Raw genomic sequence first — 23,310 nt, 5'->3', positions numbered from 1 at the left:
ACTTCATGTCAGCATTTTCATGCCAGTGTTATTGCTTGCAAACGGCCTTTTTTAACAAATGCCAGTTGGTCCCCATGGCACTAACTAATGTTTTTTGTGCGCTTGTTGTTTTTTTGTGGTCCCTAAAACACGTCGCATTCTGCTCCCTCTCCCTACCACGGAAACCCGTATCCTTCGCCCTTTATCAGCAACACATACCCTCTGTTCGGCCCCACCTTTACATGCTGCTGGGATATATGCCTCCTACATTTAGGAGGCCAGTGTTCTCCACCCAAGGTTCTATCGATTTCTCTTCATGCCCCGGCAGCCCTCAGGCACCAAGGCGCAAACAAAAACACAATGCGACAGATCACAAAGAGACAAAACAACTTACCCTGAGGGGGAGGCCATGTTAGGATCTTAGTTCATTTAAAAAGAAAGGTTTTCAAAGATGTTCTAAAGGATTTTACGTCAGGTTCCGATCTGAACGTTTTCACACAGTGTGGGTTTCATATGTTCTGAATGGTTTTAATGTGCCCAGCTAGTCAACAGATTCACAGTATTAGGATATAGTATCTTGAAATTGAAATTTTGCAAAGGTAAGACCAAATTGTCTGAAACGGGTGATACATTTGGATGAGTGACATGAAAAGGATTCAAGTGTATCGTAACAATATGGGCTCAACTTCACTCTAAAGAGTCGAAATATCTGGAGCAGAGGGTCACAATGGCTAGAAGGTTACAGCGCGCTCCAGACACTAATGCATTACAGGGTTCCAGCAACCACTGGATTGGTGCTGGGAATACGTAATTGTGAAATATTGACGTATTGTGAAATATTCATTTTTGGGGTGTGGAAATGCAAGTGGGACATCAGTGGTGTCTGGTGCTTCTGATTAATTTAAATGAAACATCATGACATGGATGCACAATGACAAGGCATGCATTGTGCATCCCTTTGCACCTATATCAATAGACACGGAGAACATGACTAGTTGGTGTGCGTTTCAAAGAGACTTCTGTTTGTGCATTCGGGATGAACTTTGAAATGCACAGAAACTCCCCCTTATTTGCTGAAATTTGCAAAGGGGGTGAGCAACAGCGTCCGGGTCTGTGCTTCTGTGATACACATATACAGCTACTCTTTGAGAATAGACCACGCGTTTTTGATGCAAGTAACGCGATGCGCAAGAGCATCACATCACTTGAACCAAGAAAAAGATCACCTTCTCCATAAAGTTGACTTGAGCGTTTCAGGGGTGCTGTGCGGCAGTGCAAATGATGCTGCACATTATCCTTAATTACATTAATGCTGGGAGAGGCCTACCCAAACTGTGTATCAGATGTTCCTAACACCCACATTGGTGCTGGGAGGCCATTTCACAGGAAAGGGCCTTTCATTGTCAAACGTTAAAAAACATTCTATCCCTGTGTGAGGATGAATGGTTCATAGAGCTGCTGTTCCATTTAAAAGAATATGCATGACGGGATCGGTGATGTCTGTCTAATGCATTTTGCATCCCCTTGCACCTATTCCAATGCGACTATTTTCTGCGCACCTCCTTATTGGTGCAATGCATTTCAGAAAGGGCCTCTGCATGTGCATCTCTCTGACACCCTATGATCATAAGGCACAAGGTTTTTGGCGCAGGAGATGAAATGAGCAAACACATCCTATCTCGTGTGGCAAAAAAAACTGAATCTGCCCCATCCTTTCTTAAAATCCACATGAATTTAAAATGTGTTTTAACTTAATTCAAGCCATAGTGACCCATGGCTCGGAGTTGGTTAAAACGATTCAAGCCATTTCGAGCAGAATCAGATACGCTTGTGAGCCATCTCCATGGAAGCTTAAATGGCTCTATCTAATTCAAACATGTACTTCAAAGGCTCGAACCAGCATTCGAGTGAAGCACTGTAAAGCGTACCCATCCCTAATCTCTTGATGCATGTATTGTGTTTGAAGGTTGCTGAATATCGATGAACCCCCTACTACATACCCAACACAGAATCGCGAAGTCCTTCTTATGTTTATGCTGCGCCCCGCACTTTAACACTGGTTTATGTATTTCTTGAAGGTTAACCTACGTTATCTCTTTATTATAAAAAAAATAATGTTTTTACAATTGCTGTTCCAATACCAATTGATCACAATCTGGCCATATAACATCATTCAACACTCTCCAAATAAATAGGGCACATCACGGATGATTGTTGCTACTGTTAGCAGGAAGAAACTTTAAAATAAAATAACTTAAAACATTTTAGAAATTAAGTATTGGTATTGCAGCCATGTACATTACAAAGTGCACGATTGTAAGTACGACAAAGCAAAATGAAGGCACATAGCATCAAGTGACATTAACACAATTACAGCCCGGGTAAGGAACACCCAAATGCTTTACAGATGTCAGAAAGATGCAAAAATGAACTCAAATATCTGGGGGATGAGGAACCCCCTTTGTGAGAATATATAATGTTCACCACAATCTACACCAGTGGTCATCCAAACACTAAAAGTACTTCAGGCGGATGCACAGTGTGGATTTTCCTCCCTGGATTCAGCTATTTGATTCTGGAGAAAGTCATTAACAACCATGCAGACTTCCATCCTAAGAGACTCCTACGCATGATCTGTGCCTGGACTACTACACAAGCAGCAGGTAAGGGTAATAGGATTCTCTTGTGAGGCTCATCCTTCAAGTAGACTCTGCAAAGAATTTTTGCTGGTCGCAAGTAGCCATGCAATCTCATGGAAACATCTGATTGGGATTTAAATAATCAGTAGATCATTTTCATAATTAGGGGACCCATGTCGAGATCTTTGTACAATTGAACTTAATTTGTACCGTTAAATGAACCCGTGCTTCATTGTGGTTTTATAGGATACAGAAGCTGATCAAACAACTATGGAAAGAAAGACTCTCCGAAGAGCAATGTATTCCAGGGAAGCCAAAGCACAGATGGAGGATGAAGATGAAGGTACGTGGCTCTCATCGCTGCATCGTTTCCTAGAGCTTTGTGGATGGATGCATATATGTTGACACATATGGATTGGACTTTCTCTGAGTGAGAGAATCTGCCCCCAAAAAGCAATTACGCTCAAGTGATTCATGAATTTCCCCACGCGCGCAAATATGGCTTCTGTCCACCTTTGAGTTCACTTGCCACTCACAAGCAGATGAAAACATTTGTATTCCGGTCCATAGTATATGATGAAGAGCAACTGTTTAAAAAATATTAAAGGCAGTTTGGCATTTTAGGAAGAACAATGGGTTCAAGCACTTGATTAAGGAAGAGCTTGGTTTTGATTGTCATATTGTCCATATGGCTATGTATGGGTTCTGGGAAAGTCAAACCACCAACATGTACTGCATTAGTGCCACACACTTTTATCCTCAGATACAACACCCCAACGCCAAGCAATGCCTTCAATAACTAGGTCATCCCACTCAGACACTCATCAACTGTGACGCTACTGCAATTAAGGATGCTTCATAGATCCTTTAATCATGTATTTATTAGGACATTTTTATAAAATGCTGCATGCCACACTATTGTTACGTCAGAGCACTGCTTCCCAGGATGGTTCGATCACAGCCTGATATACTACAGCATGAAGTATAATGGGTCGTAAGATACCAGATGAATGTTAGGTGTGGTCCTATATCCTGTATTCCTTGGTATTACCCAAATTGACCTTTTACAATTGACCTTTTGCACATTTGACCTAATTATAGTGGTCCTAATTGATCTTCTGCACAATTGACCTTTATATTATTTTAGTTATTGTATGTATGTATTGGGTTGGTTTTGGATTATAAATAATATAAGGGGATTAGGCAGAGGTTTCAGGGGGGTTTGGATTGGGTGGGAGGATTGTGGGGGGTTTCCCCCCACATATATTTCTTAATTGACCTTCTAAATTAGGTCAATTCTCCTGAGGTCAATTCTCCCAAGGTCAATTAGTATACAACCGTATTCCTCACCCACTACCCTGTATATAGAGCTGCTTCAGTCAAATGACATCCTGGACAGTTACATGTGTTGGAGCTTCCCGACAGAAGAGCTTCTGTTGTGTTCTGTTCTCAGGACATCGACCTTAAAGAGTGCGGGCACTTCTACTCCCAAGCTCCTGCCTTTTCTTTATTGCACTTAAATGATTATTGCAAATGTAGTGCACATTGGATGACTGTTTCCATAGTTATTAAAGGCCTTTGCTCCAGGAGGCATTGAAACAGTTGAAATATGTTTTCAAGATTATACTAATTTTGCAGATATTCTGGGTGCTCAATTCTGCAATCTCTTAAGCGTTTCAGTGAGCGTTTGGCGAGCCTCACGTAATTCATGTTTCAACGGCACACTAGGGCCCCTGCTTAAGATCCTGTTGGTGCAACCCATTGCCTGGGTGGAGCAACCAGAGGACTTTTTAGGGCAGGAATCAGTGTTGGTTGATGTCCTTAACCACTGTCTTGCGTCAGGTTTGATTACCACTCCTGGATTTCTTTCCTCGGTTATATACATTGCCTCTGCCACCCAATCCTTAAAAAGCATATACATTGAACACCCCACCTTTGTTATTTACCATGTGCAATGTCACATTTGCCAAGCTACTTTAGAGGAATATGTAGGACAGCTATCGCAACTGCAAGTCAAGTGTTCATCTGCCCCGCTTTTGTAGTAAAGGGATTTAATATGGTCTAGTCGAAGTGAAAAGACTATTTTTTTTTCTGATAAGTAATGCAGAACCACACTGTTAACCATACTAGAAATGTCTGGCACTCTTGCAATATTTAACTGTGGGACACTGATGAAAACACCAAGAGACGTTGCTGAGGAATCTTTCAATGTGTTGAGAACATTTCAATACATTTATTAGTGTTAGATGTATCATTGTTATGAAAATCTAACCTTACATGGAGTCATTGCCAGCACATATTAACTGAGGTGTACGTGACCTGTGCCAACCCCAGAACCTTTTGCTTTGACTAGGTAACTATTTTACCTTGTGCCTAAGTGAGTGGGAATCGTTTTCCCCTCTGACCCAGACTTTTAATTTTGTTTATGGGTGACCATTTTATATCTCTCCACAGTATATGGTCGGAGTTATAGTTTCCTATAACTTTTGGGCTTAGGCTGGGTTGCCCCTTTGGGCTTCCCTGTTAATTTCTCTTTACTGTACTTGAGTGAACTACAGTTTTCATCCCCCTTTGCATTTTATATAGTGAGCCAGCACACCCCACCTTATGTAGAGTGCTACAGGGATACAATGTATCCCCTTTCTTGCTTAGCTGTAACATTTCTGTTGCACTTGCAAGTTTGCTTGAATGGCTGGTGGCAGTTGTTTTACATTTATGACTTTCAGTCATTTTTACTCGGAGGCTGTTAATTCAGCCTCGGTGATGCATAGAAGGGCTGCTTCTTTTTTTGCCATTTCTTGCTTGTTTGTAATTTTTGAGGTCCTCTATGATTCAAGGTGAGAACGACCTTGGTGAGAGTTCTGTGTTCAACAGGAATCCTTTGTATTCTTTGCCAAGGCTGCAGAGTGTCTGAGAAGGCAGGAAACGAGGGAGGAGTCCAAAACTATGTATCCCTTCATCTTTCACCTTGCCTGAAAGGAGCCCTGTCTAAATGGGGGGCTGACTGTCCTGATTGGACAGCCAGACCACCGCTTTCTACAAAATGCATGGAGAGATTGCAGAAATTGTGCTGTAGTTTATGTTAAATACTCTGACCCTGGAAGCTGCTGACAAGTTGACCACTGGAGCTAAAACCAAAGAGAAGAGAAAGAAAATACTACTGTAGCGATTTCCAGCAACCAGAGAGCCTGCTATTTAACCAGAGCCTGCTGTTACTCTTCCTTCCAATTGACCTCGGGGTCCTGAAAATTATGACCCAGACCTGGAGCCTAGTGAGATCTACTAGAATCGAGAAGACCTGGATTTTGAGCCATCCCACGTGGTGCTGCAACATTGCGGGCTGCAATACCCCAATAACCTCTCACCTCAAATGAGCATGTGGTGTATGGTCTTCTGAATTCCGAATTTGTACTGAAACTTTGTTTGCCTTATCCTGACTCCCCAGAGATACAATTTAAATCCTCGAAGTCCCCTTGCCAGAGTGCAGCACCAGATTAGGGATGAAAATCCGACCAACGATATTCAGTCTTCTCCTGGCTCCTCAAAAGGTTGCCAAAACCACAGAGCCACATCCAGCGAGAAAGGAACTATTGCCTGGAGACTTCCCAGTTGATCCCTGATGCAAAAGCCCTTCCAGTGTCCTGTCTTCAGTCTTCATGATAAGGAATTATTGCCTGAGTTTTTAACTGCAGATGCTGAAATCTCCCACGCTGCAAACTCTTCTTCAGTGCTGAGGTGCTGTGTTTGCTGGAATATTTACTTACATAAAGCCTTTGTGATTTCTGTATAGCTTTGGGGTGTTTCTTGTGATTGGCAGTCCTCTTATCCAGTTTACCCAGGCCCACTGCTGGAATCCTCCTTGGGTGTCTTCACAGAAATCCCCGGAGCCTAACTAACTCTAAAGTTAAATACTTGTTTGAAGAGACTACCTCAGTAACTCTGACGTACCCTGCAACTGAATCCTATCTCACCCTTCCTGCAGCTGGCACCTAGACTACTAGGGTCCCCCTTCTGCCTCTGAGTGAACTAATGCCATCGACTATGGAGGGTAATGATAAGAAAAGGATTCTGCCTTGAAAAGGATAACAGGCGTTTAAAAGTTACTTACTTGTGAAAGAGTTGGTTGGTAACTGCCCCCTGAGAGTGAGCAGATATAAACGTTCTTACTTATCTTGAATGCGTTCTGTCATTCTGAAAAGTATATGTAAGGTTATTTTACTCTCCTGTGAATTGGTTATGCCTCTTTTCCGAAAGTAATGCTGTTGGATTCACTTAACTATCTCTTTCATAATATTAGTGTATACGTTTACCAACTAGGTCTTGCTTCCCCTGAACTGCTCTATAGCCTGTCTAGAATAGGTCTGCCTTGGGTTTTACTTATCTTGAATAGCTGTGTGCAATGCTTAATAAGTATATTGTAGGTTTTACCTACCTTTTTCTGCCTTGTGCCATCCTAAACTAAGTTAGAGAGCTTTTGCTTACCTTAGTCTGTGTTCCACTGAGCTGAACAGCAATTGTAATAGTATATTGCATACTTAGGTTTTATCTGCCTAGAATAGCTGTGTGCCATTCTTAAGAAGTGTCCTGTAGGTCTCACTTACCTTTGTATGCCTGGTGCAATTCTAAATGGGTGTATAAAGCTATTGCTTACCTTAGACTGTGTTCCACTGATCTGGAAAAAAAAAACTGTAATCGAATATTACACCATAAGGTCTCAATCACCTGGTATACGTGTATGTTATCCTAAATGTAGTTATAGGTTTATACTTTTCCATGAATTTGTGTTCCACTATTCAGAAAAGTATCCTGGTAACAGGGTTGGTTTAATAGGTTATTCCTTAACTAAGTGTCACTGCATAACTGACTTTCTGTAAAGCAATCTAAAAGTAACAGATGGTGTTACTCCCCTTGAATCGGTATGTTCTATACTAAATATGTTTGGTAAGGTCTGAATGCCATAGAAAAACGGTTCATTTTCGGAACAGGGTCTATGCTTTGGTATGTGTATTTTAAAGCATTGTATTGTGTTTTTATAATGTGTTTACGACTCTATGACAAAGTACTTACCCCAAGACTTAAATTAACTTGGCCTAACTGTATTTATAATAAAACTTTATTTTGTATAATGCTTCTGTTTGTAAGTGTTTCTGTTGAACCCGTAACATACTACAAGTTATTTCCACCTTCCTACCACCCTCTCTCCTTCCTAAAATGAGCCTGCCTGCTCTGTCTATGCTACCAAATTCTCAGGTGGTACAGCCTTATGCTAAGAGTGGAGTTTGTCTCAATTGTATGGTTTTATTAAGCCCTTAGTTGGACTTCAGAAAAACTGTCCTGACACTCCATGATCTGAGCGAAGACTTACCGGAACTATGCAGCGAAAGAGGCTTTACGACAAAATGCTGGCACATTGGAAAGCAATTAAATAAATAAATACGTGCATACATTAATAAGATGCTAATTCACAATTTAATTTATTTGTATATATACGTGCATCCATTAATAAGATGCTAAATTCACGGTTTCTTCTATAAATCTTGACTAAGTCTATCTTTTTGACCATTTGTTATAGATCTGTTTGTAGGCTTTTCGTGATCTTATTTCTTATCTGTTGCAGACTTCCCCATCTGTGCAGATTATTATTATTATTATTATTATTATTATTATTATTATTATTATTATTATTATTATTTATTACTAAGGTATTTGAGTGTGGACCTAGTTTTGGGAAACAAAGGAGCACTTTACAAGTCACAGTAGAAAGTGCACAGTGGAGGAAGCAGTTTGCAAGGGAACAATACATGGGAGCAGGGAATTAATGGGGCAGAGGTGGCAGCAATGGATCTACAAGATACCAGTGGGAGCAGTTTGAAAATCTCAGGTGCGTGTCAGTGTTTTCAACAATTCTACCTGATTGAATAATATGGACTGCTGAACAGCACAATCAAATGCATTGTCACAAAATAAATGTTCATTAGCATATAGTTTTACAAAGGTAGCGGGCGCCCCTCTCTCGCAAGAACAGACATGATAACCTGTTCAGTGGTTATTAACCACTTGAGAGTTCGCAGCCACTGCTTTTACTCACTGTGCCTTTCACAGATGGGAAATATCCATTTGCATATCAGTCTTTGTCCTGCCCAGGGGCAGTCCAGCACCGAAATACAATGGCAATTCCAATCTGAACGAGAGTACCACCAGCAACCCCATACACATGTTTCACCCTTGTTGGGGATCATCAGTGAGGTGAAGCTGATGCCTCTCTAAGCACAGTGAGAGGGAGACCACGTCTGGTTGCCCCCAGGAGACCTAGGGTTACCAATCCCAGGTTCCTTAACAAATAGTTTTACAAAGGTAGCGGGCGCCCCTCTCTCGCAAGAACAGACATGATAACCTGTTCAGTGGTTATTAACCACTTGAGAGTTCGCAGCCACTGCTTTTACTCACTGTGCCTTTCACAGATGGGAAATATCCATTTGCATATCAGTCTTTGTCCTGCCCAGGGGCAGTCCAGCACCGAAATACAATGGCAATTCCAATCTGAACGAGAGTACCACCAGCAACCCCATACACATGTTTCACCCTTGTTGGGGATCATCAGTGAGGTGAAGCTGATGCCTCTCTAAGCACAGTGAGAGGGAGACCACGTCTGGTTGCCCCCAGGAGACCTAGGGTTACCAATCCCAGGTTCCTTAACAAATAGTTTTACAAAGGTAGCGGGCGCCCCTCTCTCGCAAGAACAGACATGATAACCTGTTCAGTGGTTATTAACCACTTGAGAGTTCGCAGCCACTGCTTTTACTCACTGTGCCTTTCACAGATGGGAAATATCCATTTGCATATCAGTCTTTGTCCTGCCCAGGGGCAGTCCAGCACCGAAATACAATGGCAATTCCAATCTGAACGAGAGTACCACCAGCAACCCCATACACATGTTTCACCCTTGTTGGGGATCATCAGTGAGGTGAAGCTGATGCCTCTCTAAGCACAGTGAGAGGGAGACCACGTCTGGTTGCCCCCAGGAGACCTAGGGTTACCAATCCCAGGTTCCTTAACAAATAGTTTTACAAAGGTAGCGGGCGCCCCTCTCTCGCAAGAACAGACATGATAACCTGTTCAGTGGTTATTAACCGCTTGAGAGTTCGCAGCCACTGCTTTTACTCACTGTGCCTTTCACAGATGGGAAATATCCATTTGCATATCAGTCTTTGTCCTGCCCAGGGGCAGTCCAGCACCGAAATACAATGGCAATTCCAATCTGAACGAGAGTACCACCAGCAACCCCATACACATGTTTCACCCTTGTTGGGGATCATCAGTGAGGTGAAGCTGATGCCTCTCTAAGCACAGTGAGAGGGAGACCACGTCTGGTTGCCCCCAGGAGACCTAGGGTTACTAATCCCAGGTTCCTTAACAAATAGTTTTACAAAGGTAGCGGGCGCCCCTCTCTCGCAAGAACAGACATGATAACCTGTTCAGTGGTTATTAACCACTTGAGAGTTCGCAGCCACTGCTTTTACTCACTGTGCCTTTCACAGATGGGAAATATCCATTTGCATATCAGTCTTTGTCCTGCCCAGGGGCAGTCCAGCACCGAAATACAATGGCAATTCCAATCTGAACGAGAGTACCACCAGCAACCCCATACACATGTTTCACCCTTGTTGAGGATCATCAGTGAGGTGAAGCTGATGCCTCTCTAAGCACAGTGAGAGGGAGACCACGTCTGGTTGCCCCCAGGAGACCTAGGGTTACCAATCCCAGGTTCCTTAACAAATAGTTTTACAAAGGTAGCGGGCGCCCCTCTCTCGCAAGAACAGACATGATAACCTGTTCAGTGGTTATTAACCACTTGAGAGTTCGCAGCCACTGCTTTTACTCACTGTGCCTTTCACAGATGGGAAATATCCATTTGCATATCAGTCTTTGTCCTGCCCAGGGGCAGTCCAGCACCGAAATACAATGGCAATTCCAATCTGAACGAGAGTACCACCAGCAACCCCATACACATGTTTCACCCTTGTTGGGGATCATCAGTGAGGTGAAGCTGATGCCTCTCTAAGCACAGTGAGAGGGAGACCACGTCTGGTTGCCCCCAGGAGACCTAGGGTTACCAATCCCAGGTTCCTTAACAAATAGTTTTACAAAGGTAGCGGGCGCCCCTCTCTCGCAAGAACAGACATGATAACCTGTTCAGTGGTTATTAACCACTTGAGAGTTCGCAGCCACTGCTTTTACTCACTGTGCCTTTCACAGATGGGAAATATCCATTTGCATATCAGTCTTTGTCCTGCCCAGGGGCAGTCCAGCACCGAAATACAATGGCAATTCCAATCTGAACGAGAGTACCACCAGCAACCCCATACACATGTTTCACCCTTGTTGGGGATCATCAGTGAGGTGAAGCTGATGCCTCTCTAAGCACAGTGAGAGGGAGACCACGTCTGGTTGCCCCCAGGAGACCTAGGGTTACCAATCCCAGGTTCCTTAACAAATAGTTTTACAAAGGTAGCGGGCGCCCCTCTCTCGCAAGAACAGACATGATAACCTGTTCAGTGGTTATTAACCACTTGAGAGTTCGCAGCCACTGCTTTTACTCACTGTGCCTTTCACAGATGGGAAATATCCATTTGCATATCAGTCTTTGTCCTGCCCAGGGGCAGTCCAGCACCGAAATACAATGGCAATTCCAATCTGAACGAGAGTACCACCAGCAACCCCATACACATGTTTCACCCTTGTTGGGGATCATCAGTGAGGTGAAGCTGATGCCTCTCTAAGCACAGTGAGAGGGAGACCACGTCTGGTTGCCCCCAGGAGACCTAGGGTTACCAATCCCAGGTTCCTTAACAAATAGTTTTACAAAGGTAGCGGGCGCCCCTCTCTCGCAAGAACAGACATGATAACCTGTTCAGTGGTTATTAACCACTTGAGAGTTCGCAGCCACTGCTTTTACTCACTGTGCCTTTCACAGATGGGAAATATCCATTTGCATATCAGTCTTTGTCCTGCCCAGGGGCAGTCCAGCACCGAAATACAATGGCAATTCCAATCTGAACGAGAGTACCACCAGCAACCCCATACACATGTTTCACCCTTGTTGGGGATCATCAGTGAGGTGAAGCTGATGCCTCTCTAAGCACATTGAGAGGGAGACCACGTCTGGTTGCCCCCAGGAGACCTAGGGTTACCAATCCCAGGTTCCTTAACAAATAGTTTTACAAAGGTAGCGGGCGCCCCTCTCTCGCAAGAACAGACATGATAACCTGTTCAGTGGTTATTAACCACTTGAGAGTTCGCAGCCACTGCTTTTACTCACTGTGCCTTTCACAGATGGGAAATATCCATTTGCATATCAGTCTTTGTCCTGCCCAGGGGCAGTCCAGCACCGAAATACAATGGCAATTCCAATCTGAACGAGAGTACCACCAGCAACCCCATACACATGTTTCACCCTTGTTGGGGATCATCAGTGAGGTGAAGCTGATGCCTCTCTAAGCACAGTGAGAGGGAGACCACGTCTGGTTGCCCCCGGAGACCTAGGGTTACCAATCCCAGGTTCCTTAACAAATAGTTTTACAAAGGTAGCGGGCGCCCCTCTCTCGCAAGAACAGACATGATAACCTGTTCAGTGGTTATTAACCGCTTGAGAGTTCGCAGCCACTGCTTTTACTCACTGTGCCTTTCACAGATGGGAAATATCCATTTGCATATCAGTCTTTGTCCTGCCCAGGGGCAGTCCAGCACCGAAATACAATGGCAATTCCAATCTGAACGAGAGTACCACCAGCAACCCCATACACATGTTTCACCCTTGTTGGGGATCATCAGTGAGGTGAAGCTGATGCCTCTCTAAGCACAGTGAGAGGGAGACCACGTCTGGTTGCCCCCAGGAGACCTAGGGTTACCAATCCCAGGTTCCTTAACAAATAGTTTTACAAAGGTAGCGGGCGCCCCTCTCTCGCAAGAACAGACATGATAACCTGTTCAGTGGTTATTAACCACTTGAGAGTTCGCAGCCACTGCTTTTACTCACTGTGCCTTTCACAGATGGGAAATATCCATTTGCATATCAGTCTTTGTCCTGCCCAGGGGCAGTCCAGCACCGAAATACAATGGCAATTCCAATCTGAACGAGAGTACCACCAGCAACCCCATACACATGTTTCACCCTTGTTGGGGATCATCAGTGAGGTGAAGCTGATGCCTCTCTAAGCACAGTGAGAGGGAGACCACGTCTGGTTGCCCCCAGGAGACCTAGGGTTACCAATCCCAGGTTCCTTAACAAATAGTTTTACAAAGGTAGCGGGCGCCCCTCTCTCGCAAGAACAGACATGATAACCTGTTCAGTGGTTATTAACCACTTGAGAGTTCGCAGCCACTGCTTTTACTCACTGTGCCTTTCACAGATGGGAAATATCCATTTGCATATCAGTCTTTGTCCTGCCCAGGGGCAGTCCAGCACCGAAATACAATGGCAATTCCAATCTGAACGAGAGTACCACCAGCAACCCCATACACATGTTTCACCCTTGTTGGGGATCATCAGTGAGGTGAAGCTGATGCCTCTCTAAGCACAGTGAGAGGGAGACCACGTCTGGTTGCCCCCAGGAGACCTAGGGTTACCAATCCCAGGTTCCTTAACAAATAGTTTTACAAAGGTAGCGGGCGCCCCTCTCTCGCAAGAACAGACATGATAACCTGTTCAGTGGTTATTAACCACTTGAGAGTTCGCAGCCACTGCTTTTACTCACTGTGCCTTTCACAGATGGGAAATATCCATTTGCATATCAGTCTTTGTCCTGCCCAGGGGCAGTCCAGCACCGAAATACAATGGCAATTCCAATCTGAACGAGAGTACCACCAGCAACCCCATACACATGTTTCACCCTTGTTTCACCCTTGTTTCACCCTTGTTGGGGATCATCAGTGAGGTGAAGCTGATGCCTCTCTAAAACTATTACTATTTGTAAAACTATTTGTTAAGGAACCTGGGATTGGTAACCCTAGGTCTCCTGGGGGCAACCAGACGTGGTCTCCCTCTCGCTGTGCTTGGAGAGGCATCAGCTTCACCTCACTGATGATCCCCAACAAGGGTGAAACACGTGTATGGGGTTGCTGGTGGTACTCTCGTTCAGATTGGAGTTGCCATTGTATTTCGGTGCTGGACTGCCCCTGGGCAGGACAAAGACTGATATGCAAATGGATATTTCCCATCTGTGAAAGGCACAGTGAGTAAAAGCAGTGGCTGCGAACTCTCAAGTGGTTAATAACCACTGAACAGGTTATCATGTCTGTTCTTGCGAGAGAGGGGCGCCCGCTACCTTTGTAAAACTATTTGTTAAGGAACCTGGGATTGGTAACCCTAGGTCTCCTGGGGGCAACCAGACGTGGTCTCCCTCTCGCTGTGCTTGGAGAGGCATCAGCTTCACCTCACTGATGATCCCCAACAAGGGTGAAACACGTGTATGGGGTTGCTGGTGGTACTCTCGTTCAGATTGGAGTTGCCATTGTATTTCGGTGCTGGACTGCCCCTGGGCAGGACAAAGACTGATATGCAAATGGTATTTCCCATCTGTGAAAGGCACAGTGAGTAAAAGCAGTGGCTGCGAACTCTCAAGTGGTTAATAACCACTGAACAGGTTATCATGTCTGTTCTTGCGAGAGAGGGGCGCCCGCTACCTTTGTAAAACTATTTGTTAAGGAACCTGGGATTGGTAACCCTAGGTCTCCTGGGGGCAACCAGACGTGGTCTCCCTCTCGCTGTGCTTGGAGAGGCATCAGCTTCACCTCACTGATGATCCCCAACAAGGGTGAAACACGTGTATGGGGTTGCTGGTGGTACTCTCGTTCAGATTGGAGTTGCCATTGTATTTCGGTGCTGGACTGCCCCTGGGCAGGACAAAGACTGATATGCAAATGGATATTTCCCATCTGTGAAAGGCACAGTGAGTAAAAGCAGTGGCTGCGAACTCTCAAGTGGTTAATAACCACTGAACAGGTTATCATGTCTGTTCTTGCGAGAGAGGGGCGCCCGCTACCTTTGTAAAACTATTTGTTAAGGAACCTGGGATTGGTAACCCTAGGTCTCCTGGGGGCAACCAGACGTGGTCTCCCTCTCGCTGTGCTTGGAGAGGCATCAGCTTCACCTCACTGATGATCCCCAACAAGGGTGAAACACGTGTATGGGGTTGCTGGTGGTACTCTCGTTCAGATTGGAGTTGCCATTGTATTTCGGTGCTGGACTGCCCCTGGGCAGGACAAAGACTGATATGCAAATGGATATTTCCCATCTGTGAAAGGCACAGTGAGTAAAAGCAGTGGCTGCGAACTCTCAAGTGGTTAATAACCACTGAACAGGTTATCATGTCTGTTCTTGCGAGAGAGGGGCGCCCGCTACCTTTGTAAAACTATTTGTTAAGGAACCTGGGATTGGTAACCCTAGGTCTCCTGGGGGCAACCAGACGTGGTCTCCCTCTCGCTGTGCTTGGAGAGGCATCAGCTTCACCTCACTGATGATCCCCAACAAGGGTGAAACACGTGTATGGGGTTGCTGGTGGTACTCTCGTTCAGATTGGAGTTGCCATTGTATTTCGGTGCTGGACTGCCCCTGGGCAGGACAAAGACTGATATGCAAATGGATATTTCCCATCTGTGAAAGGCACAGTGAGTAAAAGCAGTGGCTGCGAACTCTCAAGTGGTTAATAACCACTGAACAGGTTATCATGTCTGTTCTTGCGAGAGAGGGGCGCCCGCTACCTTTGTAAAACTATTTGTTAAGGAACCTGGGATTGGTAACCCTAGGTCTCCTGGGGGCAACCAGACGTGGTCTCCCTCTCGCTGTGCTTGGAGAGGCATCAGCTTCACCTCACTGATGATCCCCAACAAGGGTGAAACACGTGTATGGGGTTGCTGGTGGTACTCTCGTTCAGATTGGAGTTGCCATTGTATTTCGGTGCTGGACTGCCCCTGGGCAGGACAAAGACTGATATGCAAATGGATATTTCCCATCTGTGAAAGGCACAGTGAGTAAAAGCAGTGGCTGCGAACTCTCAAGTGGTTAATAACCACTGAACAGGTTATCATGTCTGTTCTTGCGAGAGAGGGGCGCCCGCTACCTTTGTAAAACTATTTGTTAAGGAACCTGGGATTGGTAACCCTAGGTCTCCTGGGGGCAACCAGACGTGGTCTCCCTCTCGCTGTGCTTGGAGAGGCATCAGCTTCACCTCACTGATGATCCCCAACAAGGGTGAAACACGTGTATGGGGTTGCTGGTGGTACTCTCGTTCAGATTGGAGTTGCCATTGTATTTTTGTGCTGGACTGCCCCTGTGCAGGACAAAGACTGATATGCAAATGGATATTTCCCATCTGTGAAAGGCACAGTGAGTAAAAGCAGTGGCTGCGAACTCTCAAGTGGTTAATAACCACTGAACAGGTTATCATGTCTGTTCTTGCGAGAGAGGGGCGCCCGCTACCTTTGTAAAACTGTTCATTAGCATATCTTGCATACAACAATGGGCCTCATTACGACTCAGGCGGTAAGGGGTTTACGGCGGCGTAAACAGCGCCGACCCTTACCGCCTGATTCCGAGGTCCCTTAGCGCCATGGAGGTTTTAACACCTGCTTTTAGCAGGTGTTAAAATCCATGGCGCTAAGGGACCTTGATGTTAATTACGCCACCGTAATTTACGGTGGCGTAATTAACGCCTTCCCCACTCCCATTATGCCCTATGGGGCAAAAATGGGAATGGGGAAGGGTAAATGGGGATTGGGGACTTACCGCCCCGCCAACCTCGGAATGGGGCGGTAAGTCCGCCAACCACCATGGCGTAAACGTAGTTTACGCCATGGTGGTAAAGGTACGACCCAGGCGGTAACTTACCGCCTGGGTCGAATGTGTTTTACGGCATTTCCAGATGCAGGTAATCTTCATTACACTTAACATGATGGTGTTTGCAGTCTCAGAATGTCTATTGGCAGTACAAAGTCATGCATCATGAGGAACGCTCAGTGCCACCAATCCTGTTCCCTTCTCAGAGAAAGTGCAGATAACGTTTTCGATCAGTTAAGATCCAAAGACAGCCATTGCTTCACTGATGATTGGAGAATAACTGCCGCCCAACTGCTATGTAAAGTTCATATGGTGAAATATGTACTTTTAGAATTGATGAAAGTATGACATTAGGCTGAAGGGAAACCCAACCTGATTTTGAAAAAAGAAAACAGAAACATAACATTTCGAAATAGCGTTCTCTCATTACACTGATTCTTAACTTTGATTGAGAGGTGTCAGGATCTCATAGTTACATCACACAGTGATGTATTTGCGCCACAGCTTTAGAAGCTTAATACATGTATCTGGAATCCGTATATAAAAATGAAAAAATAACACATGGGAGATGTGACTGAATTTCGGCCGTATCATCCGTATGAAAATTACGAAACCGCCGAAAACTTTGACAAAGTCCCCCATTCAGTGGCATTACAGTGAACAAGGGCAGCAGGGACTGCGAGGGTGCCCCCCGCACCCTTGTTCACTGTAATGTCAGTAGGGGTTGCAAGGGAATCCCCCGTACCCGTCGGAATAAAGTTAAAAAAAAAAGAAATTGAAAGAAAGAGGACCCTGCACTGCTGGTTCCCATCCACGCAAGTGAAGGGATCCGGTGTTGAAAGGGATGCAGGACACGGCGGCACACAAGGAGGTGTGCCGCTCACAGGTAAGTAAGGGGTTGGGGGGCAACAGGGGTAGTCCTAAATGTCCAGAGGAGAAAACAACTGAAGTTATTTTCGGAGATTTCGGATTTGTTAATTACTCGGTAATCCCATTCATCTAGCTGTTTGCTCACATAATATATGGTAATCTAGCAAATCAGACACTATTTCTATTTTCAACCACTCTGTCTACAATGTAACCAGGTTGCCAAATAATGGTGAAATTGCATGCTTGCCAACATCCTCATAGATATTCTGAGCCTTTTTTATGGGTGGCCTGTATTACAGCATCTGCGGTAGCAGCCGGGAAGTTGGTTAAGATGCTGCTGAACTCAAAGGAAGAGTATATATTGGGCGGTTTATAACTTTGGCGCCATTTGACAAATCCTCACCAGACTTCGCAAAGAAAGTAAATTGCCATCTCTGAATGATTATGCAAAGTTTGGTGTGGTTTTGTCAAGGGGGGTGGCAACGTTGTAGGGGAGGTTCCAAAACTTTTGAAATCCTCCTACACATAATGGAAATAACATATTCCTCACGCCTTCAGCCCAAACTGCTGGACAGATTTGCACCAAGCTAGCACGAGGAGTGGCGGCCTGGTCCCCATAAAAGTCTGGTGCTTTTTCGCCGAGTGGGGACAAAATTTGAGGGGGCTCCCAAATTAATTGAAATGCCATACATGTGGTGCCGTTTGACGAATCTGCACAAAAGTTTGAAAAGAAGATTTTAGACCCATATTCGAATGTTTGTGCTAAGTTTAGTGGAATTTTGTCAAGAGGGGGCAAAATAAGAGGGGCGTCTCAACATTTTTAGATGGCTTATAACTTTGGTGCCGTTTAATGAATATGCACATCATTGATCATGGCATTTCTGATGTCATCTTTGATATACTGGGTGTTAGTGTTAGCAGTGCATGGCGGTGGTGTGAGTTATGGATGATAGCTTACCATTATTGGCGACGTTCTTGTCTTTTTCTATTTTACTTGTAACCATAGCGTCCCTTTATGAATATGCATTGATACAAAATAACACATCTCCAAGTAATATTGAATACAATTGTATTGATTGTTTCTCTCAATTTGAAAGTTCCTGTACTTTCTTATTGATCTTGAATCATATTCAATAATCTATTTTAGTCCAAAGGTAGAAATAGAGACATGATCTAGTAGTTATCCACTAATAGTTGGCAAAGCAAATTATGATTTCCAACACTTATGCAGCTCATACCTTTATTATGCTGAGCACCAATCCGACCTTGAATTATTGATACATTATGAGTACTAAGGTACATTTTGAATTTCCATCAGCTAATCTATGTCAAATGTACTTCTATTCCAAATATCCACAAAAGCAAGTGGCTTTATTGTCTAAATCACAGATTTCGGTACATCTACAAAGCTCTTAATGTGACCCCTTTCTCTAGGGTGCACACCATTTCATCACTTCTCTCCAGAGACATAGCTCCCACTGTTTTCATTTTACCCACTGGCCATAATACGTGCTAAAATTACAATTCTGAAATCGCACTCGAGCTGTGATTTTCTCACTGCTAGGAAGAATTGCCATCTAATTAAATGGCCAATCATTAATATGCAATAAGGCAACAATGATAGATTGGCCACATGATGGACGGTCCTATGGATAGATCCACACATTTGAGCACATGGATGATGCAGGCAAACTAAATGCAGAAATACGAAAAGCCTGTCTGAGTTTTCCCACACTTAGACAACATGTGCCACCCATCACGTTCACCTGCACAACATCCCACATGTATTGGCTATAGAGAGATTCCACGTAAATGGTCCTCTTTCATAGTATTGACATCTGTATCCTAGCTTCACATAGAAACTTTCTAGTTAAAACGTATATCAACCACTGACACTTCTCAAGGTGTGTTGCCTTGTGACATGAACCATCATCAATCAGCACCTTTATTCTTTTGTCTTTGCCATTTGGAATAATTCTCATTAATCGATTAAAAGACACATGTGTTAAATGCATCCTTGTGTTTCATCCTCCAGGTACTGCTTCCAGCTTCACGTTTATCCAAGTTGGTATCAACTTCAAATTATTGTTGTCGTAAGCTCACTTCTTCAATTTCGCAACATGAATAGCTGCTTGAACCAACCATCTTTGGTCGGCAGAAACTGCTGTTTTTAGGCTCTTGCTTCCCGTGGTCTGTACCATCAAGAGTAATTTCCCACTCACTGAACCTTTCATATCTAATTCTGTATGTTTGCTCAAGCAAGCATATTACAGTCAGCCACAAATTATCGTTCAGCTAAGGTAAACCATCAATGGATTAATGTGTCCATCACTGGGCTTTCAACTCACACACCTTTGAGGCCCTAGTGAATTTGTGATACAAATCCTTGGTTGATACCCTTTTGCCCCTTCACCTAAATTACCCATCTCGGCCATGTGGTTGACAGACAGCTATACAAATAAAGTGATTGCCATCATTGATGTCATTGTTTAACAAAGTTCATAGAAAGTGGTTAACATCTGAGCATCTCATGCTAAACTGGCATCATGACAACAGGAAAGGCAGCGAAGGTTGTCCTGCTGCCCATAGGCTAATTCTAAGTACTGACACTAACTGTTACGTTATACATCTCATATCAGCAAACATAAGAATTATTACACAGATGATTTATTTTCTACCCAACACGTGGAAGAGGTCCTCAATCATTGGTCAACCATATACTTTTTCTGCAGTGCCTTGTTACAGAAAGCATCCAGTTGACGTGTTATTTAGAATGGGTTCAGTTAGTTGCCTTAAAATGGTTTGAATTAATAATGGAACTGATTCCAGGGCAACATGTGCTGCATCATCCTTCCGCTTGCTGGTCTCTTGATCCACCCCCTCTCCTCCTGACCTCACCTGCAAACCCTTCATTCTGCTCTCTGTCGGATGAGCTTTTGTACCCCGCTTTTTCCTATCCTTCCCCTACCCTCAGCTGGCCTGGCTCCCCACTTGACCCTACCAACCAATCCACAGCTGCTCTTTGCACTGGGGTGGGTTTACACATAAAAAATATCGATAAACCTTTTTTGACACTGACCCTTTTTTCCTCCCAACATTACATGCTGCAAACCTCACTAAATTTGCGTTCAAATTGAGCAGATTTGTTCTCTCTTCGCTTTTCACTAAAATGCTCTTTCTATGCCATTGAAAGCAAGCGTCCCCAAACAGCACGATCCTCCCCGCAATGAGAGACAATGAAGGACTCTCCCAAAATGGGAATAAGGCCAAGACAGAGTGCGGGTGAGCGTAAATGGGAGTTTATCAATCAGAATAGGGCATGCAAAGAACTCTGCAAACTCCGAGAGCGCTCTGTCTGACAATAGCAAAGACAGGCGTATATATTTACAAAAAACGTCATCAAAAACCTACACACTATAGGGGGCACAAGTTCAAGGGGATTGGGTGGCGACGACTAACTATAGGTGCTGCTGCGATGTGGTTGGCTTTGGCTGGAAGACGTCACTGGTCAGCCTCGTGGGTTGGGCTGGGCCTGGCAGGGTGGCGGAGTTCATCCGGGCGGTGTTGTTGTGCCATCGCGGCCAGTGTCAGAGATGAATGTCTTTTCCTGACTTACTTGCCCTAGGCCATGCACACCGCAGTCATTCAGTCCTTTCAATATTATCTTCTTTAGTAAATCTTTCAATAGGTTATACCACAGGTTAATGCAACACAGGAGGAATGCACCTTGTGAGGGGTCTGGAGGTAATACGTCAGGACATGGTTACCAGTGTCCTGTTGACCTGGGCCATAGGTCGAGGGGCTAAGCTTCAGGGCCTGGGTCGGGCGGTACAGGTCTTTCTGCCTTGTTAGAAGTTGTTATGGATGTTCCGCTGTGTGTTGTCAAAGTGTTGGGTGTCCTGATTGCACAGGGCCATAAGTCTGAGATGGTCCGGTGGGTTGCGAGGTTTACGAGGGGGCGCGTGTGTTCAGGCAGAGGTTTACTGCTGTGCTGTAAATAATGCAGGTGGCGGGTGGCGGCCTTGGGTGCTACAGAGGGGGTTACAAGTCTTTGAAGCGGCTCCAGTCTGGTTGGGGGAGGTAAAGCAGCGCAGCGCGGTCTCTGCTCTCATGCCTTGGCAGCCTTCGCAGGGTGGGAGGGGGAATGGCCTTGCACGTATTTCACAAAGGTATCTCCCTCGTGAGCTAGCGTAATACACTAACATTGTAAATGTGTTGCCGATTTAGGTAAAAACATCACAAACATTTGAACACTCTATAATACTTATTGTAAGCAATACAAAACATGCATTTTAAGCTTTGCTGGATGTGTCTCGATTATACCCAGTCTGAGCACCTTATTCATACATTATGTTTTAATAAGTACAGTATTTAGTTATAGGCATATATATACTTGCAATAAGTGAGGTAGAATTAGGATTGGTGGAGAACATAGAAAGTACCCCGCCACTATTCAAGACGGTGGTGGCACATATGGGGCCTGGACATGCACACATGACATGCTCCTTCTCGTGCATCCTTCACATGGGCCCTCGGTATGGTTACATTCGTCTTTCTTGTGTCCTCTAGCAGCATTAGTTCAGTTATGGCGCGAGCCCATGGGGTGTATGTTTCCCAGTGATACACGTAACAAATGGATTCCTGGTGCGTTCCTTTATTATTAGCACCCAACTGAAATGGTGTGGGCTCGCCATTGCTTATATCATGGAAGCAAGCTTTCTTATATTTTATACATTTTACAGGCTTTTGTAATATAAGGCATTTTGTGGAAGAAAGCATACTTTGCGAGTGGTCTTAACATTGATATATAAAGACTATCTGCCACCTGATGTCTATTTTACTGTTCTTTTCATTGCCCAGGCCTGCTGGCCGGGTCATACTGGGACCGATGATACACTGCGGGAGGTGAACTGTTACAATGTTAGTGTATTACGCTAGCTCATGTCCGTCTTGTTCATGGGAACGTGCTCGCAGCGGATCTGCCAGGGTGCTGCGGCAACAAGGATGACTGAAACCCTCCAAGGGTGGGGGCCGCGCTACAGTGCGCTGAGCTCACACCATCTTTACCAGACAAAAATGTTTCTGGGCCTAGCTAAATTTTAATACATGTGGGCAATTAATACGTGCGGGCAATGTCTCCAGTGGGTGAACCCTTCACCACCGGGGCCCGGGTGGCATGAGGGGACGCCCAAAAGAGCCATAGCCCTCACCTGGGGAGAAAACGCAGGCGAGGGGGGGTCTCCTGGACCAGTACTCCCCTACATTTCCCCCCTTTCGTTACTAAAGTAACGAATTCTTTAAATCTTCTATCCTCCTACATTCTGCCTCGTCCATCACCGCCTCATCCCATGCAGGAGTTCCTTTGATGGGCATCCATGCGCTGCACACCCCCCTTAAGCTCTCACCTCTCCGGGCGTATTCATCTGGGGTACACATTAGATATATGCATCCACCATCTCCTTCCAAATCTACCCAAACTTCCTCATACCATTCTAGTATACGGGGCTCTTTAATGGTGATGTGCCACAACTTATCTACAATATCTTTATCGTGGTACATAGGCACCAGTTGGTACCTGGGTGAGTTATCTATCCCTGTTTGTACTTGTGCTTCTTGCATCGTTTTTATTGTACCGTGTGAGTTGCCCATTGTCACCATCATCATTGCACCATTTGGTACTGCGTTAGCACAAACTCGAAGACCCACCTGGCACAGGCAAAAAAGTAAAAGGAGGAACACAACAGCTGGTATTAAAAATGTCACAGTCGTTCCAAGCCATGAGGGAACCCAGGAGAAGATGTTGTCGAACCATGTACTCTCTTCTGCTCCACCTTCCATTTTCATTTTTTCTCCTAGGTTGTGGACTGCTTCGATCACATGGGACAGGGAGCCATTCTCTGCGTCTTCAGAAGGTACGAAAGTGCAGCAGGCACTTCCTATTTTTCGGCAAACACCGCCGTCCATTGCCGTCAACAGGTCCAGGACATA

General features: G+C 44.8%; 1 protein-coding gene across 4 annotated transcripts in view; it reads left to right on the top strand.

Moving 5' to 3' along the window:
* Positions 1–23,310, top strand: part of ABCC9 (ATP binding cassette subfamily C member 9) — a 1,387,936-nt gene that overhangs the window by 812,804 nt on the left and 551,822 nt on the right. For all 4 annotated transcript variants that reach the window (XM_069628445.1, XM_069628446.1, XM_069628447.1 and 1 more), the window contains one exon: positions 2,865–2,961. In XM_069628445.1, coding sequence (XP_069484546.1) covers positions 2,865–2,961 — 97 coding nt within the window. The remainder of the gene's footprint in view (positions 1–2,864; positions 2,962–23,310) is intronic.

Source organism: Ambystoma mexicanum, chromosome 12, assembly GCF_040938575.1.
Source record: "Ambystoma mexicanum isolate Mex_15411 chromosome 12, UKY_AmexF1_1, whole genome shotgun sequence".
Lineage (NCBI taxonomy): Eukaryota > Metazoa > Chordata > Amphibia > Caudata > Ambystomatidae > Ambystoma > Ambystoma mexicanum.
The sequence above is the reverse complement of the archived record's forward strand: the minus strand, read 5'-3'. Positions and strand labels throughout refer to the sequence as shown.